General features: G+C 43.4%; 1 protein-coding gene across 6 annotated transcripts in view; it reads right to left on the bottom strand.

Annotated features, from left to right (window-relative positions):
* grik1a (glutamate receptor, ionotropic, kainate 1a) overlaps window positions 1-18,533 on the bottom strand; it is a 39,020-nt gene that overhangs the window by 1,424 nt on the left and 19,063 nt on the right. For 3 of the 6 annotated variants that reach the window (XM_031571717.2, XM_031571720.2, XM_031571719.2), the window contains exons 7-17: window positions 17,479-17,652; window positions 16,979-17,122; window positions 13,590-13,697; window positions 13,290-13,328; window positions 10,971-11,078; window positions 10,541-10,744; window positions 8,680-8,903; window positions 7,368-7,486; window positions 4,117-4,334; window positions 2,474-2,699; window positions 1,661-1,911 (exon numbers count right to left, since the gene is read on the bottom strand). In XM_031571717.2, the coding sequence (XP_031427577.1) occupies window positions 1,661-1,911; window positions 2,474-2,699; window positions 4,117-4,334; window positions 7,368-7,486; window positions 8,680-8,903; window positions 10,541-10,744; window positions 10,971-11,078; window positions 13,290-13,328; window positions 13,590-13,697; window positions 16,979-17,122; window positions 17,479-17,652 (1,815 nt within the window). Of the gene's footprint in view, window positions 1-847; window positions 1,011-1,660; window positions 1,912-2,473; window positions 2,700-4,116; window positions 4,335-7,367; window positions 7,487-8,679; window positions 8,904-10,540; window positions 10,745-10,970; window positions 11,079-13,289; window positions 13,329-13,589; window positions 13,698-16,978; window positions 17,123-17,478; window positions 17,653-18,533 lie in introns of all 6 variants that reach the window. The other 3 variants (XM_031571718.2, XM_012835733.3, XM_031571721.2) reach the window with 2 other exon arrangements.

The raw sequence follows: 18,533 nt of genomic DNA, 5'->3' as shown, positions 1-18,533 counted from the left end.
GACAGCCTTTTTTAACGTTTAGCTATACATTAAATGTATGACCTTTAAATATTTACTGTAGCCTTTTCTTTAAGGGCTGAAGATAATTTCTCATAATCTGGAAGACTTCTTTTTTGTTTTGGTGTCCAGTAGTCAATGTCCCGACGAACCTTTGATAACGGGTGTCTGACTAATTAATGAAAAAACACAATAAAGAGATAAATCCTGCCAACGCAGCAGAACTAAAAAAGTTGACATTTGCAAAGTCTTTCACCGCTATGCTTACCCACACTTTACTTAACATGCATTTGGTGCAATTAGTGTCTATAATGAATCTAACAATACGTTTATCATGTACTTCTTCTGTTAAATGTAAAACTAAAGCTAAACCCTTAGTCCACCTGGGAATAACATACAGTATATTTATGTAAAAAGTATGATACCAAATTCTGTTTTATATAGACAATTGTGAACTTGGACCCTGGAAATCTCGAGATAGACACAGCAGAGACGAGTGCACTTTTCACCCCAGGTTATGTTTTGGAGGTATGGGCCGGGCAGTGGTTTGGGTAAGGCACAGGTGAGTCAATGCAAGACCATATGGGGATAGGGGTGGGGGGGCAAGGGATGACAAAAACCAGCTTGCAGGCAGAGATGGACATTTACATTATTACATCATAATGTAAACAGTCCGCCATGTTTTGCCTCCACCCATGCACAGAGCAGATTCCATGCACTTGATGTAACCCTGTGATTTGCTAATGAGCCAATCCGTGGCTGACTAGAAACCACAGTGGGTGGGAGGACATTTCCTTTCTGAGCGGTACAGTCCACCTCTGTTTGCAAGTCACGAACGCGCCTCACAAACCTATCGATTAGCGTGAGCATGCACGTGGCAGCTAGCGGGATGAAAGGTCGTCCCCGAGGAGTCTGCCACTCTCTAAGTCCGTCGATAGGGAGGTGCCCGTGGAGGAGATGGAGGCGTGCCTTTGCAGCTGCCGTGACTGCACCCCGTAAAAGAAACAGAAGGCCTTGCGCATGCAGAGCAAAGAACAACAAGAAAAGAAAAGAACAAAATAAACAAAAATGTGGTGCACGTGATGCAGCTACATGCTACAACACCTACCATTAACAGAACCGAAAACAGAACCAATGGTGTGAAGTACAATATAAAATGGAATGAAAAAGAAGCAAAAACATTCTATGGATGAAGATGTGTCTTCAGTCTCAAGCTCATTGAGGAAACCAACTGAATTATTCTGACAGAGCTTGATATGTGACAGCTCAAGACACCAACTTAATAAGATCTCCAGCTCATTAGTGAGGGCTGACATACACAGGCACCTTACAAATCTAAAAGAAGTGTCCCATCAATTTCCCTCACGAATGTGAGCAACAGCTATGTCTCCTTTAGTCTGCCACAGACAGCCTGAATCAGTTTTCACCATGAGATATTACACCGCCATGTCAATTCAATGGATCTTAATATTTTGTTGATTTCCAGCAAAAACACCAGATATACTTAATTGTAATGCAATAAGGTATCCACCTTCATTCAATAGATCATTTGAAAGACATTTGTTTTTCATAACTACTGCGCTCTTCCATGCACATCAATCTCTCGAGTGTTGTGTAAGATTTTGATATAAAACCACCGGCAGGCAGGCAGGCAGCCACTCACCTCTTCAATGTCAGAGTTCTTCTGCGCTTTGTAGATGAACTCGCCGATGGCCACGAACACGGAGAGCACGAGGCCAGCGGCCAGCACGATGAAGATGCCACCGATGTTCTCCACGCCGAGGGCGTTGGCCTCCTTGTTGTCCTCCTCCGGGCAGCCGTTCCCGCGCCACCACTTCTCCTTCATCATGTGGAGCTTGCCCTCCTCCTGCAGCTGCAGGATGGCAATGGTCACCTTATCTCTGAAAGGGGAGCCTGGGGGGGAAAAGATAACAAGCCTTAACGTAGGAAAGAAACATCATACCTCGTAATCTTTGTCTATCATACCTATTGCATACCAACTGTTTCGCCATCATAAATGAATAAACCATCTCTAACTGATTTTAGACACCATTTTGTCCAAATATTTGACTTTCACAGGGCATACACGGGGAGGATGCAGACTGACATAGACTCCTACTTCAAAGCATATCTCATTTCTATGTCAGTTTGGATTATTAGGCTAAATCATCTTATTTGAATGACACACTATATGGGATATGACAATATGGGTCTGGTAGACTGTGGAAGTACAGCAACCTCCACAAAATCTGACAGACTATTTTCTGACCACTAGTGAGCTTTTTTATTTTTTGATGGACAGTAATTTGACAGACACTCAAGCCTCCACTTAAACAATGACAAAATCCCCTGTCAGCCTTGACCAACAACACACACATGTAATGAACAACATGAACATTTCTGTGCGTCCCCACTCACCTCGCCAACACCACCACCACAGACCACACAATATGACAGCTGTCACTCACTCACTCACCTATTGGGGTGCCCACGCCATAGCCCTTGGAGTCAATGAGGCCTCCGACCTGCGTGAGGTTGCAGTTCCGCTGGCTGATGTACTCGATGCTGGTGGACTCCATGAGCAGGGCGTAGTCAGTGGTGAGCACGCGTGTTATGCCCTCACGGTTGTTCTTCAACAGTGCCGTGTTCTTCCTGCTGCTCATGAAGGCCCACATCTTCTCATAGGTGGAGATCTTGGATTTCTGTCAAAAACAAAACAAAACAACTAAATAAATGAGAAATTGTACAGGGAACACCTACATGATTATATCTTAAGCTGATGGAGTGCAAAGCTAGTTCATAAAAAACGACTGGTTTCCGTTTATGAAATCGTATGGACACATCTGTCCACTCTATGGACTCTATCAGGGTGGGACCATCCATCATTGTGGCTCTGTTCCCAAATTTACATTAAACTAGGTCAAACACTAGAAGTATTGCGAAGCTATGACTTAATATTGTGGGGACAGAAGGCATTCAGTCAGCATATAAATCTGATTGGACTTGTGAACCCGCCGCAAGGCTTACGCTGTAGACTCATATCTACACCAGCTCGCATTACACCGTTAATCTAGCCATATGAGAAGGTTAAGGTGGGATGGATCAGGGCCCTCTGTCAGCGTGTCAGGAGGTGGGGATGGGGGGGCATTTGGGAGAGGACAGATGTGAGCTAAATCTCTCTCTGCTGATTCCATCTGGATGTCTGGAGATGCCCGAGGCCCCAAACGACAGCATAATCACACGCTAAGCTAGAGAGGAGAGTAATCACACTTTCTCTCTTTCTTCCTCTCTCTATCACTCTCTCTCTCACACACACACACATACATACACACACACACACACACACACACACACATGCACAAGCCTGAGCACTAAATACAGGACTATTTAATGATCCACAGGTTTCAGTTTGCCAAGCTGAAAGGAAATAAAAGCATTCAGTCGGCCTGCAGGGAGGGATGCAGTCTTGGTGCTACAACCCAATCTGTTCTTCACTTTCTGCACTTTTTGCACATTTACCTGTACAATCACTAATCATATTTCTTAATTTAGACTTGTATGTACACACTCACACACGCATACCCACACAGAGAAAGAGAAAGAGAGACACAGATAACTCAAAAAAACATTATGAAACAACAAATATGAATTACCTTTTAATGTGAAAGAATACACAGATATCTTAATTTGACAGTCAATAGTTCGCTTTGCACAAACAGATAATTTATGTCATTACTAAGCACTCCATGCAAAGACTGTATAGTGCATATAGGACACATGGAGCTGCAGACTTTACAGGCATCAGGTACTCAGTGCCCAGCTGATCAGACACAGTGAGGAAAAGCAAATCAATTCTTTTTTCAAAACACTGTGACTTATCCTGATATGCAGATCAATACACCCCTAGCATTTTATAATACATTATTCTTTGTAAGCACTCCACAATTTTCATAATTTTTTAACAGCATCTTGGAAAATATTCGCTCCCCTGTGGAGCAATTTCAGTCTGTTCTTTTTGGGCTGTTTTCACATTCAATTACTTGTTATCCCTGCGGCATCATTGTTGCCAGTGAGAGAGACTGAAGCTCCCATTGAAGCTCCCATTATGAAGACACTTACCTTAAAGAACGTCATGGTAGAGCCGTCCCTCACCGAGCCATACTCGATTTTAGTCTGCTTTGCCAGATCGTCAGCAGAGGCGATGGGGGAGTCCATTCTTTCAACAGTCAGAAAAGCAGCTAAGTTGGCAGTGTAGGAGGATATGATGATTAAGGTGAAGAACCACCAGATCCCTCCAACGATTCTGGTGGAGAGAGCTTTAGGCATCAGCTCGGAGCCTGTCATGACAGCAGTGGAGGTGCTCAGTTAGGACACAGCCATAGACAACCGGCATGGCTACGAAAACTGGACATTCACAGTGATGATGAGTTTGACTGGAGGACATTTTATCCAAAGACAGACACCAACACAGTGGTTCACACACACACACCCACACACACACACATATACACACACACACAGTGAATATGTAGCCACAGTCTGATCAAGTCACAATGAACTCTTATATTACATGAGTTCATGTCTGAAATGGGTTTGAAACCATATCTTAAAGTGAACACATATTCCCAGGCAAACAAGTTTCTGCGGACCTGGGTTACAGAGATATTTCCTTCTGAGGTTTCTCTGTAAGCTTCAATCTTCAACCAATCAGAAGCTGAGAGGATCTCAAAATCTAGATTGGATTGACCCTCCTTGGAGATATGTCAGTGGGAGAAAAGACGGAGGGGGGCAGGAAGGAACCGAAAGGTCTGTTTTCAAATCGCTAGTTTGCTCTGACATAGTTAGCCGATTCTGGGTGTTGTTCCAATGTATGCAGTGAATGTCTTTGTAACACTAAAAAGTGATAAACAATGATGAACTCCAGAGCAGAAATGAGATTTCAGTGGAAGCCAGACATTTAAAACTCAATGAGCTATTCTGCACTGCTGTTTTCCTTTCTGTCCGGATGAGCGTGTGCATCCGTACGTGTTGTGTTTATGTTCTTCCCATTCAAATGAAACCCATACATCTCCATACCCTCGGCTGGCGGATCCGCTCCGTCTCGATTTCCATCTGCCGAGTTACGGTGAGGCTGGTGGCTCGCGCTCCCTCTCTCTCTCGTGGTGGGAGCATTGAGGGGGGGGGGGGGGGGGGGGGGGGGGGGGGGGGGCTCTGCGCGGAGGGCTCCGTGAGACCAACCCTGATACATCACAGGCATATGAAGCTGTCAGATGGCCGTGGCGTTTATCTCCACTACGAGCGCTGGGGGAAGCGAGTGGAGGGGGGGGGGGGACTCTCTCTATCTCTCTCTCTTTTTTTACTGTCTCTGGGATAATGAACTCCCCTTTTTCTCTTTCCCTCCCTCCCTTCCCTCCCATCCCTTCCCTCCCTCCATCTCTTTCTCTCACATTCTTTTTTGCAGTCATCCCTCGCTTCAGGAGATAAGCGGTTTCATCTGACGGCGCCGCTTGGGTGTGTGATGTGATAAACTCCTCAGTCCTCGTGCTCTCCCACAGACAATCCATGCCCCCTGCTACGCTCACACAGTTCCACGCGCACATATATAAAGAAATAAATATGTAAAAATGTGGGCGTCTGTGTAAGGTGTTATTGCGCCCATATTTCACAAGCCTGCGAACGAGGGGCCATGGATTTTAAGCAAATGAGAAGAAAATCCTTAACAAGGTGAGCATATGCCCACTGGGCCTGAGACAGAGATGTGAGGGGATTTTGTGTGTGTGTGTGTGTGTGTGTGTGTGTGTGTGTGTGTAGGGGGGGTGTTTCACAGCAATCTGTGAAAAATTCACAGATTGTTGTTTTATTGGATGATGAGTTGTTGGATGGCTCACGCTAAGCTAACACCCTTCAGTTTCAACCATCAGGGCCAAAACAAGCAAACAAACACAGCTGCTTTGAAATTTCCTTTGATTGCCGGCTAAATCGACCGTCTTTGATGCACAAAATACATCAAGCTGGAGTGTGAGCAGGGACGTTGGAAGGGGCTAAAACTGACAGCTCCACCTCAAAATCTGTCATCTTTTTCTCTGTGATAAAGGATGAGTGATGGGATGACGGGGAAGAGGCGAAAGAGACGAAAGTAAATAGACTGGATGAGAACTGCCAGTCTCAGCTCCTGGCTACACTGCTCACTCTTTCAGACCATGCAGTCCTCAGTCTTTTTGTTTCTTCGAGTTCCAATCCAACCCTACAGAAATACTGTAGTTGTGGAAATGGGGATTGAAGTCACAAACACAAAGCCTCTAAAATAATGATAGAAAGATGGAATTCACTGGATATACAATATATATCGATCTATCTATTATAGATAATGGATGGTTAATCATAAAACGTTAGAACCTCTAAATCATATTATGGGGTGCAATGTTTTACACTGCACAATTTTTTTTACTGATAGCCTAGGGTTTGGATATCACAGTATAATGTAAAGACCTAAACAACTGACACACACACACACACACACACACACACACACACACACACACACACACACAGGCAAATGCACATACACAAACAAAAAACAAAAACACAAACAGGATAGCTAAAGACTGAATTCAGCACCATCCATTTGTTTGCTTAGAGCGTGTGACAAAAAGAATCACAATTATACTTCTGTTGAACTATTGACACTTTGCTTGACATCTGCATACAATGACAGTACAGTGTTTCATAAAGAGTTTTATAAAGGTTTGGGGATGAATGCCATGTATGATGGTAATGGCAACTGAATGACTTGATGACATCCCATAGAAATCTGTAGCTTCAGACTGTAAACTCCAGACAACCAACAACGGCAACAAACACAGCTTTGGGTCAAATTATGAAAGATTTATTTGACCATTGGAAATTGATCAATATTTCACCAGCCGCTACTGACCAGCTAATCTGTGTTTAGGACTATTATCATCATTATTTCCTTTTCATTCTGAGCCTTACCCTAACCAGTAGCTTCACCCCAGCTGTTGCTGCTTCAAAACCTAAAGAGGTTTTGCTATTTCATTTCATTCAAATGAAAAAGGAAGTGAGGACTGAATCAAGGCTGACTACATAACAGTTCCTCACGTGAAACGCATACAGATTCACTACTACACTACTGTTACTGTCTGATATAACAACACGACAAAGGTGTTTTCTTCAGATCAGATCAAAACACCTGCTGAGTGGCAGCATTGTAGCACTTAATCCTGAGGCTTGACAGACCAGATTGATCTCTACAGTGCGTATTAGAGGTGGGTGCCGATGGAGTTTGCCAGCCCTGAGGCTACAGAAGTGGACCATGGGATGGGGGTGACCTTGAGCCGTGACCTCTGTACCTTGTCGCATAAGAGCTGCAACCCCGAACCAGAAACTATTAAGCAATGTGAAATTGTTTTGCACCACATCTGAGGCTGGGTTGCAGGGATGTGGGTTGTACCACTCGTAAGGGCTGAACCTGCAGGAGGGTAGGCGGGAAAGAATTGAAAGACAGACAGAGAGAGAGAGAGAGAGAGAGAGTATGTGTATGAGAGAGATTTTCTTTGCCATATTTGAGATCATTAACCATAATAAGCATGTGGGGAAAAAGCAATTCCTTTCAATGTCTAGTATAAGTACCAATATATTTGTTATTAAAGAAACTTAATGATCGAATATATATACATTTTTTGTTAAATAAAAAATTAAACAGTTTTTTCTTTCTTCACCCCAAGAGTTACCATTTGGCATTTCCCTCTGACTGAACCTAAATGAGCTGGATTACAACTCGGGGCATATTTGGAAGCCGGCAGTGAATACACGCCTATCGGCCGTCCATCTCTCAGACCGCCTGACTGGAAGGAGCTGCACTGGCATTATAATATCAACTTTCAAAGGCCAAACTTCTTCTCTGTGTTATGGGAGTCTGGGCTCTCCTCCTCGGGCTCTTTCTTTCATTCTCGGGCTGTACCCAGATAAACGCCCAGGGCAGCACCCAGGCATTTGACCCTGCTCGCTTTAATCCTCCAGCCAAGGCTGAAGATGCTCTTTTTTTTTTTAAATAGCTATGAAATGATTTCTGCCTGGAGGGAAGCCGGGTGGGAACTGCAGTCCAAAAGGACAATCCACACCAGCTCTGCAAATCAGGTGAACATTCACTGATTATGTGGGCATCTTTTAACACCACCAAGTTTAGCATACTCCACGTGTCTTGTGCCCCAATTGCATTCACAAGGAGGTCAGTGAACTGTATGGGAGAAACACAAATGAGTGGATGGAGGTAAGCTGAACTTTTCTGGGCCTTCTTCAAACCCTCAACATATGAAAGACAGACCAGAAAGCTAGACACATAACTCATCTCTCAGTTTTTACAAAGAGTTTTAAGCCTCACCAGGGCCCGTGATGCCTTCCATACAATGCATTTGCACTGCAACTGCACTCATCTACGGTTAGTCTAGCTATTCTGGGCTTTAATTGGCTACCAGACTACAGATGGGCCCAAATATCTGTCCCATATATTTGCCCCTGGCCAAAGATTTGCCCTTATTTGGGGCAGACAGCAGACAGGAGGAAGAGAAGAGAGGAGGAGGAGAAGAGAGGAGGAAGAGAAGAGAGAGGAAGAGTGGCAGAGAGAGGAGGGGGAGAAGAGAGGAGGAGACACTCTAGACCCACCTGGCGATGGCGAAGAGCACACAGCTGACACCCAGACAGGCCAGCAGCACATACATCCAGATGTCTGGGGTGAGCGGGTTGAGGAAGGAGAACACCCCTGGGTTGGTGCCGTTGGGCTTGCGGTAGAGGATGCTGATGCCCAGCGTCATGAAGGGCTTGGAGAAGTCGATGACCTTCTCCCTCACATAGGTGATGGTCAGAGGGGCCACAGCCAGGTCTGCAACCTGAGATACAGTCGGGGGACATGGAGAAGAGGTGATAGGTCTGCAACCTGAGATACAGTCGGGGGACATGGAGAAGAGGTGATAGGTCTGCAACCTGAGATACAGTCGGGGGACATGGAGAAGAGGTGATCTTTAGGGCAAGGAAACCTAATGATGAGTGTCTGAACCAACAGCGTGAGACTTCACTCGTCAGCGCAGGTTATACTGTGATACTGTGACTGTTCATTGCTCCTTTACGTTACATTACGTTAACACATCCTGTTGCCTTCGGAGAATGGAATTGCTTAAGTCTCAAGTCTAAAATGTAAGGTAACCCATGATTGTCTCAATCGCTCACTTTGTTATCTGCCTGACCTAAAACCCAAATCAAGGGGATGCCATTTCAGTTTTGTATGTGGTCCTTTCAAGGTTGTGTTTTAGTCATTTCACAATCATAAAATGAATAGCGGTGAACACAAACTTTATGGCATAAATCCTTTTTCACTAAAGGTCTATTTCAAATGTGTCCCTTTCAGTTGGAGTTAATCTAATTTAAGATCTTCAATTAAATTATATGGGGTTCCATAGATTTTTCTCCCACACCTTACTGCCAAAATCCAGGACCACTTAGGTTTAATTCAGGCTAATTGAACAAATGGAACCAAATGGGATCAATAGAGCTTAGCCACCAGATTTTCGGACAAACTTGAAAATGCGCATTTAATACATTTTTGTTCAGTTACATGCAAAGGCAAGAACTTAATCAGGTTTGCATTTAATGCCATTCAAAAACAGCTGGGTGGGAGAAAAGTCCATCTACAAACTATGTCAAACTTTGTGAGCATGAATTAGATTGTTAGATATGGATTGAATGAAGGATAGAGTGTGTGGATGAAAACTTTCATTAAATAAATGCAATTTAAAAAAAGCAAAGACAAAGTATCAAGACAGTATGAGTCTAACAGACTATTAAAGTGAAGACTAGAGATGTGGTGCATTATATGACCAACGCAGAATGTGAGAGAATGAGCAAGAATTAAGTGAAATGAGACTTTTTCCATTCAAAGAAAAGTGTGTTATTTTGAATGATTACATTTCTGGCAACAATAGACTAAAACGTTTGTTGCATATCTTATTCTAAGATTTAAGGAACTATAGTTGGTTGCACACTGAAAGGGTGTGAAGCAGTGCCTGTGAGGTACATTCTGCGTTTTTTTGCGACCTGTCTAGTGAATATGACAATACGTGTGACACGTTTATATTATATTATATTATATATTCTTGGGCCAGCTTGTCACAAATATTTGATCATTTTTGGCACAAAAAACCTTGGACACATCAGACATGTGGGGCTACTACCGCACCATGTTTCAGGTGGATTGGTGAAGGGTAGGTATATTATATCGCCGACCAAACATTGGTGAAAAGAAGAAAAAAAAAAAAGAAGACCCCCCCCCCCCGACAAACACTGCATGACTGCCTGCATGCAGTAGCAGTCATAATAACCATTAACAGACCATTAAAGTGAAGGTATCCATTAAAATGAAGTATTACAAATAACCTCTCCTCTAAATAATATCAGACAGCACTGCTTAATAAGCTACTGTACATAGCTAAAATGTAATCTATGCTTTTGTATTGAATGTGAACAGACTCACGTGGTCGATGAGCTCTCGCACCATTCCACTCCATTCTCCCTTGTCATTCGCGGCTCCATATTTGCCATCAGAAACTAATTTCACCTCATAGGAAAAGCCCAGGATGTTGGACAGCTCTTTTAAGAGGTCCAGACAGTAGCCCTCAAAGCGGTCATTTCCGTACAACACTTTGTCTGATTTCCTGTGCATCACATAGGGATTTTCCTGTGGAGAAGAGAAGAGACAGGCTGACTTCAAAGGCAAAAGGAACAACTGACAAACCATATGTGGATGTATTATGTTCATGTCTGTTAACTAAATATTGTAAATCAGTGTAATCTTAATATCCAACGCTCACATATAAACTACTCAAACAGTGACCAAACTTGGTAAAGTTTCTTACATTAATAATCAATTAAACATAATTAACTACTGCTTCAACTGTTCTTACCAATATTGTGGTGACTATGAGTGTTCGGTTGGCCAGTGAAACGGTGACATTACTAATTTCTTTTGTTTCTGTCAAGTTAAGGCCAGCGAAGGAATTCCACACTCCAAGCTGAAATTAAAATCATGTCCATTATGAGGTTCAGTGGGCAGAAAAAAATGGATTACTTAACATTAGTAATATGAAATTTTGCATCACAATTTTCCACTCTTTTGAAGACAAGAATGATTTCGAAAGGGGCAGCATTTATGAACACAAATAAATTACTATTGGGAAAGGTGGTTGGTTTGTTAGGGGAAAGGGTAAAAATAAAATTAGATAGATATTTAGACCTTGTCTACTGTCCACTGTCTACAGGATACTGTTGATCGAGGACTACTTGTTTGTGCTTAAGGTTTCCAGGCCAATAGTGGTAAATAATCCAGTTATTTAACAGATTAGCACAAAGATTTACGCACGGTTAAAATCCGATACATTTAAAGCCACCACAACCCTACAGCCACTAAAAAAAGGAGCCTAGACCAAGCCCTATGTGACAAACTGTCATTAGACTTGAGAAACGATACGAAATATAATCAGAAAACCCCTGAAACGAGAGCTCAACAGGCAGGAATGGCGGTCTACCAGTCCTATTACCCTTCCACTTTCACTGCCGATTTCTAATCCTGCTGAGAGACAGTTGCTGCTGAAATGATGGTGGGGGCCCTGCAGGGATACACATGTTTGCAAGGTCGGTCTAAATGTTACCCAGCTCGTTAAATAATAATCGTTTCGGGAGCAGGTCCGGCTTCACTTGTGCTTCGCTGGTTTCACGCCCTGACGGCATCACACATACTCATTAGGGAGAGGTATTTCACAGCATTTTTTCCAGTCGTGAATCAATTTTATGGCTTATCCCCATCTGCAAGCTTGCTATTTAGCCATCTGAACTTCTCCTAAAACCAAAGGACACAAGCCACTTCCAACACATGACTGGGGAGGGGATGTGTAGACAAAGAGCCTTGGAGCATGATGAAGGAATTACTGCAGAATTTATTACTATATCAACACAGTGTTGACTGCAGGAACTTTGGACTCTTCTAGCCATTAAAAGCTTTCTGTTCTATGTGCTTAACTCTGACATTCATAAACACACCACGCTGTCCTTTTGGTCCTCGTATATCTGACGCAGTCATTCCAGGTAATATTGTAAATGGCACACTCCACCTAATCATAAAAAGTAGACTTACAAAATTCTGCTTGGGGGGAGAGGGGGGGGACAATAATTCCAACACCAATAAAATGACGCAGCTAGCAGGGCGGTAAACAGAATGGATTACACCTGTCGAGAGGACAGTAAAAACATATACGACAGGAGAGGTCTTTCTTATAAAAACAAACTCAAAATAGCGTCTGTGATGCAAAAATGTGAGGAAACACCAAAAAGTGAGCACCGACTACGGCGAAAAAAATGAATAAAGTCAAGCGGGTAAACAAATCAAATGGGAGATGGTGCGAGAGAGTGGGCAGGCGGGAAGGAGGAGTTGTGGTTTTCCTTGGCGTGTTAGTTGCATTAGCCGGTGGCTGTCATCATCCTGAGCATGAAACAAGCCACTGCCTCGCTGCAGACATGGCTGACACTGTTTTATAATTCATTTATTAAGGGGGCCGTAAAGTGCCGAGCGTTTCTGGACGATGGTGGCCATGAAGCGGTACATCCTCAGGGACGCGAGTACAGGCAGCGGCTTATTCAAATGAATTAAACTTTCAAAAAATAAATTAGCGCTGCCCTCCAAGCATTCGCTCGGAGATTAAGGCCACAGTCGAAGCACACTCGATGAACCTTTGCCTGCTGATGTCTCAAATAATCGAGTGGCCTCCTCCAAACAACACGACTGGTACATCTGGTATATGTGTGTTCCGAATGTGACTCCAAATATGCTTCACGAGAAAATGGCATTATACACACTCTAAAAACCTGCTTAGTAGCAGAAGCGATTATATATACCCTAAAAACTCAGTTAGTAGGACCACTGGTGTGCATAATCAAATAACTCTAATTCAGCTATTACACATTTACTGGGATTTACTGTCATATTCTTTCGCTACAACAAAGAAAATGTCTTGGTTTGGCGTTTGTGCAATTATTATTATATTATTATTATTTTATTATTATTATTATTATTATTATTATTATTATTATTATTATATATTCACACTTGACAAACAAGCCCTGTACAAAGGGATTTAGGGTTCTGGGGGACACAATCTGGTGTGGGAAAATAGGTTTGGGCATGGGGGAAATCACAGCGGAGGGGCCGGAGCGGGGGGGCGACTACAAACCTTTGTCCACTTTTTCTGCCACTTTTCACCTTCAACACGCTAGTGAGACAGGGAGGTGAACAGTGAATGATGTTACCAATTGAGCTTTCAAAGGGATTGATTTCAATAATCTTTCGGTTTTCATCAAACCAAATAAAAAACAAATATGTCTATATGTGTAGAGTGAACAGCTAAATCTTGCTTATATTGAAAGACACTGTGAACCAACATCCAAAATATATTCTTACAAAAATTGATAGTAGCACACAGAAACAGACACAATCTCCCGGGCACTAAGCAGTCACTCGGGAGTCATTTTACCTTGGCATTCCCTTCTTCCTTCAAACTGATTAGGTCCAAGTCAAAGTCTCTCCTCAAGCCGTCGGTCTTGTTCAGGACGATGCGTCCTGTCAAGCCGTCCCAGCGAGCCTGAAGGGGAGGGAAGCACAGACAGAGACAGAGACAGAGATGAGCTCAGAGAGACAGAGATGAGCTCAGAGCAAGACTGAGACCCCTGAGAGACGACATGGAGAACACCACTGTAATGCCAGTTTTCTGTCAGCTACCGCTGGAAGATATTGAGGCCTGTCAATCAAATTTGCTCCAGAAATATGGCTGTTGTGTGGAGTATCATGGTATCTGACTATTACTGACAATGTAAGAGAACGCAAAAAAGGATAAATGTTTTGATAAAATAAGCAGACTTTGTTATATTCAATGGGATGCCACCAGACTATGACCACAAGCAAGCAGAATGGCACCAAAACGATTTTCTTCCTCTTTGATATGGAATGCTGTACATTGTGTATTTGCCAGAAGATATTCATGGCTTTGATTTGGAAATGGAATGTGAATTCAGACCAGAATACTTAAGAAATCCATCTCTTTTTAACTGTTGGCATTCGCCGAAGGTTGGCCAAAACACCAACATAAAGGTGCACAATGCATAAATGAATCCCTTTGAAAAAAAAAACTAACTTTAAAAGCATACAAACATCTTGTTCATCCTTGACACACCACACTTCCTTTCACAAGAGCACAAATTGCAGCCAGTACAGCAATGACTACCAATTCAAAACGTCCCCTTAAATAGAGAAAAGGGCGGTTTTTCATTACTTCACTACTTGCTCTCAGTATGAAAAATGTCCCTGCATCTTGCTCTCATATTAGTGCTAAAGTCACAAAGGAACTTGCACAGAAATTCTGAGCAGAGTCTTTTCAACCTGCAAAAATGTCAGAAGAATTTAAGCGGATGTATGCTGTGTGGTAAATGCTGCTGCCACATCTCCGATTGACATCGGATGGAAAAGTTAAGATTAATCCAAACTCAGGAAATTCTCACAGAATCCGGGACAATAGGAGCGCTCCTTGGAGCGCTGAACTTGCCCATCCCTGTGAGCTCCGTCAAATGTCAGGTGCAAACTAAACAAATATGTATGCCATTAAACTAGCCCGACTGATGAATAATTCAGTGATTATGCTGTTTTCATTGCAGACCCACACTTGTTTCCAGCAGTGAGACACTCAACCATCAGCTCTGCTTATTCCCCTTCTGTCCCTGGAGGCAGCGGAAAAGAACCTACTGAAAAATGACCATTTCCATTTCCACCCCTCCTTCCCCATGCTCTTAATCTTTAAAGGGGGAGGCAAAACAGCTCACAATTCAATCACTGAGAGCGTAATAGTACTGTTACCACCTGTCCTTCCCTGCGAGGTGTGTGAGTTTGTGTGTGTGTGGGGTATATGAGTGTGTGAGCCATCTGAAGCAGCGCCGTTCTACACCTGACCACCGCTGGGGCCCCATTGGCCCGAGTGAAGTTCTGGCACTCTCACTTCAGATGAGAGGAGGACCTGCTCCCCCACTACCGGGCGTGCTACAGGGCGTGGCAAACTGTGCCATCCATCCATCACCCCGCGCCTGCTGCGAGGCTGCCACCATCTGCACCGTCTCGCCCACCAAAGAAACGTGAACGCAAGAGGGCCGCAAACACAAACAAACTGCAAACACAAACGAGGTTGAATCCTCGGGGAGTCGTTCTGTGGTTGGTTTCCCAGTGTGTTTGCAATGGTGGTGGGGGTATTTGGGGGGATGGGGTTACGGAATGCCGGGCCGATCGCCAGGAGCCATCTGTCCGACACCAGAGCCATCAGCGCCCTTTGCCGTCTCCGGAGCGGAACAGTGATTACACACGGAGGAGCTGATATGCCACTGTCACACTTACTCTGTCCCCCATCTATCAGCCTGTCTGTCCACATGATGAACTGACAGCATATAATGGGAAACAGTTGAAATGGGCTGTAAAATCTATTACTTGACAAGAAAGGACATTTTTCTTTTCTCCCCTGAATGGTGAGATGAAAAGAGGGAGGGAGGGAAGGAAGTCAGCAGCCATAATGTGCAGGTTAAGTGTTTGGTTCACATTATGTTATGTTAGTGTCCCATGTTATGATGGAATATCCACTCATATAATCCATCTGGAAGAAGACAGCAATGACAAGACACAGACACAATATGCATGGCAGAGAAATTTCGGTTTTCCACGCGAAATATGTGAGCATATTTTCACATAAAAACCCCAAATGCTCCATGCTCATAAAATCATGACCATTAACTGGGATTACAGCTCCGATAATCTCCGGGAGAGCCAACATCACAATGAGCTGCATCCATGCGCTAATGATGCTGGAATAGAGCTTTTATGGATCATCTGAAGGCAGCATCTGGGGCCATTCAAGCCATAAACCAAGGGGTCGCTCTGTGTGACATCTCATATGCTGCCAGATGCTTTCATGTTAAGCTCACTGTCTCTGACATGAGGCATGTGTAGAATTCACCACCCCACGCACTCACACTACCCCAATTCCAACAATAAATACGGACACACACACACACACACACACACACACACACACACACACACACACACACACACACACACATCTGTATAATTAGACTGGATCCAAGTCTAAGCACGAATACATCCTTGATAGAAAATGTTTGGGTTAGAGAGGGTTTTTCACCCCACATAAATGGCAGCATGACAAAATTGCTTGATTCTGCTCAGTTTGACAGAGCTGACCTTTCTCTCCAGGACAATAAGCATGTATATTTGGGAGCCATTTGTAGTTTTTTCTCTCTCCTCTTCTCCTCCCTGTTTTTTATTTAGATGTAAACCTTAACCTAAACAGACAGCCAAGAAGGAGAAGAAGAAGAGCATAAACCACGTCCAAAAATCTAGTGGGGAGGTCTGTTCAGGTTTGAGGTATTACGGGCTAATGCACTTCTCGGCAGTCATCTAAAAGCCATCTTTCATGTGATGCATTTGCTCCGTGGACAGGTGCATCCAGTGATGGGACTGAGTTATGGAGCTCTTCCTCTTCACTCGAGAGAGCACCTTAAAGTGGATCGGGGACTGTAAAGATCAAAACGCACATACATCAAGGCCATATCTTCTGTCATCCTTTTTTTTTGGAATGAAATACACCACATGTTTCGGCCTCATAAATGGATAATTTCTCATTGGAGTTGTGGAATTACTGGGGGGGAACCTACACTCTACGAAGTGTAAAAGGAAGGTGGAGCACAGTTTATGTCAGGCATGACCTCCAGGGCAGGAGATGGTTTCTCTAAGGCTGAGCGAGAGAGTGAGAGAAAGAGAGATTTGCAGGCCTTTTTGAGGAGGGAGAGGTGGGGGGGACATTGTTCTTACCTCTTTGAATAGATTCATGAAGCGGGGTCCGTAGCGCCAGGGTTTGTGCCGGTGGCACTGCAGAGAGCTCACCGTCATCTGGGTGGCACGCTGTGATGCCACGGCAACCATGAACACCGCATCATACATCAGAGCAGCATCCGTCTGCCGAGATAAACACAAAACAGGACTTGCTGGAGCACACAGCGAAACACAGTGAGAAATTCTGTGTACCTCAACTTTCAGACTTCAAAATGCATTTAAAATGAATGCGGGTTTACGCACTATTTTAGTTGTCTACCAATATTTCTATGTTGTCCATTTGAAATATTACAGCACCATGCTGCATCCATACTCAAAGGTACAGAGAGGAGATGAGAACATATACATTCTACTAAGCCATGGAAATATACTGCCAAGAAACATGCTTGAATAGATCACTCATTAACTTAAATTAATTACTTGGTTCCTTCCTTCCTTCACGTCCATAAAGAGTAAAGACCACAATGATGGAGACTCACTGTCATAATTCCATTTAGCAGGGAGGTGCCAGGTTTGGGTGGAGCCTGCAACCGCTCCATAGACCACTTCTCCATCACCGAGGCCACGGCTGGGTTGTCCAGGTTGAGCATGCGGAAAGCCGTCATGTTCACTCCGGTGAAACGGTAAGGCTCCAGATCCAAGGCAAACAGATCCTGCAACAACAACAATAACAACAACAAGCCACCTCAGTATAAAGGCTCACAGGTTGACAGTAGCCAGTGCAAGCATTGTCTGTGAGAGTTAAAGACATGATCTTCCAGGTAAGAGCCCTGTGTTCTGGTAGGCCAGGGAGTAGAGGTCTGGATAACCTTCATTCAAGCCCATCAATCATTTATCATCGTTAATGGCCTTTAAAACTAATTTACAAAACATGAAATATTATATGTTAAAAACACCATTTGAGACTAAAACGCTTACCCACTTGTCTCACATCTTTCATACTTATGATAATGTTAAGAATAAAGAGACATTTTCAATCTGTCATCTTAAATGACCTACTTTAAAAAGGGTAAGGTCATTGAGGCTATCTTTCATATTCCCAATAGTTTTGTGGACTTCATTCATCTTCAATGTTCAATCAAAAATCACTTAAAGTACTAACAGTGGGGCCATACAATAATGTGTTAAAAATGAAACACTGGAATGATCTGATATAGACAGTTCCAAATAGGTTTCCCCTTAAGAATAATATCAATGTGGGTCACCTACTCTAAGCATGTGGAATTAGGGTATTAGAGTAGCGTGTGTGCACTCATAGGACACTAGAGTAGCGGGAAACCTTTGGGACAGGTGACACGACATAGTCATTTGTGGGCGACAGTGGTAAAGGGGGTAGAAGAGTCATTTAGTAATTGGAAGGTTGCTAGTTCGATTCCCCACTCCTCCTTACCAAGTAAGTGTCCTTGAGGAAGACACTGAACCCCTAAACTGCTCCTGATGTATAAATGCAATTTCCTTGTACGTCGCTTTGGATAAAAGCATCTGCTAAATTTAATTAATTTGTGGGTGTGCTAATTTGTTGACAGAAATTCTG

Source organism: Clupea harengus, chromosome 8 (assembly GCF_900700415.2).
Source record: "Clupea harengus chromosome 8, Ch_v2.0.2, whole genome shotgun sequence".
Classification (NCBI taxonomy): domain Eukaryota; kingdom Metazoa; phylum Chordata; class Actinopteri; order Clupeiformes; family Clupeidae; genus Clupea; species Clupea harengus.
Note: the sequence above shows the minus strand (reverse complement) of the source record. Positions and strands in the feature narration are given on the sequence as shown.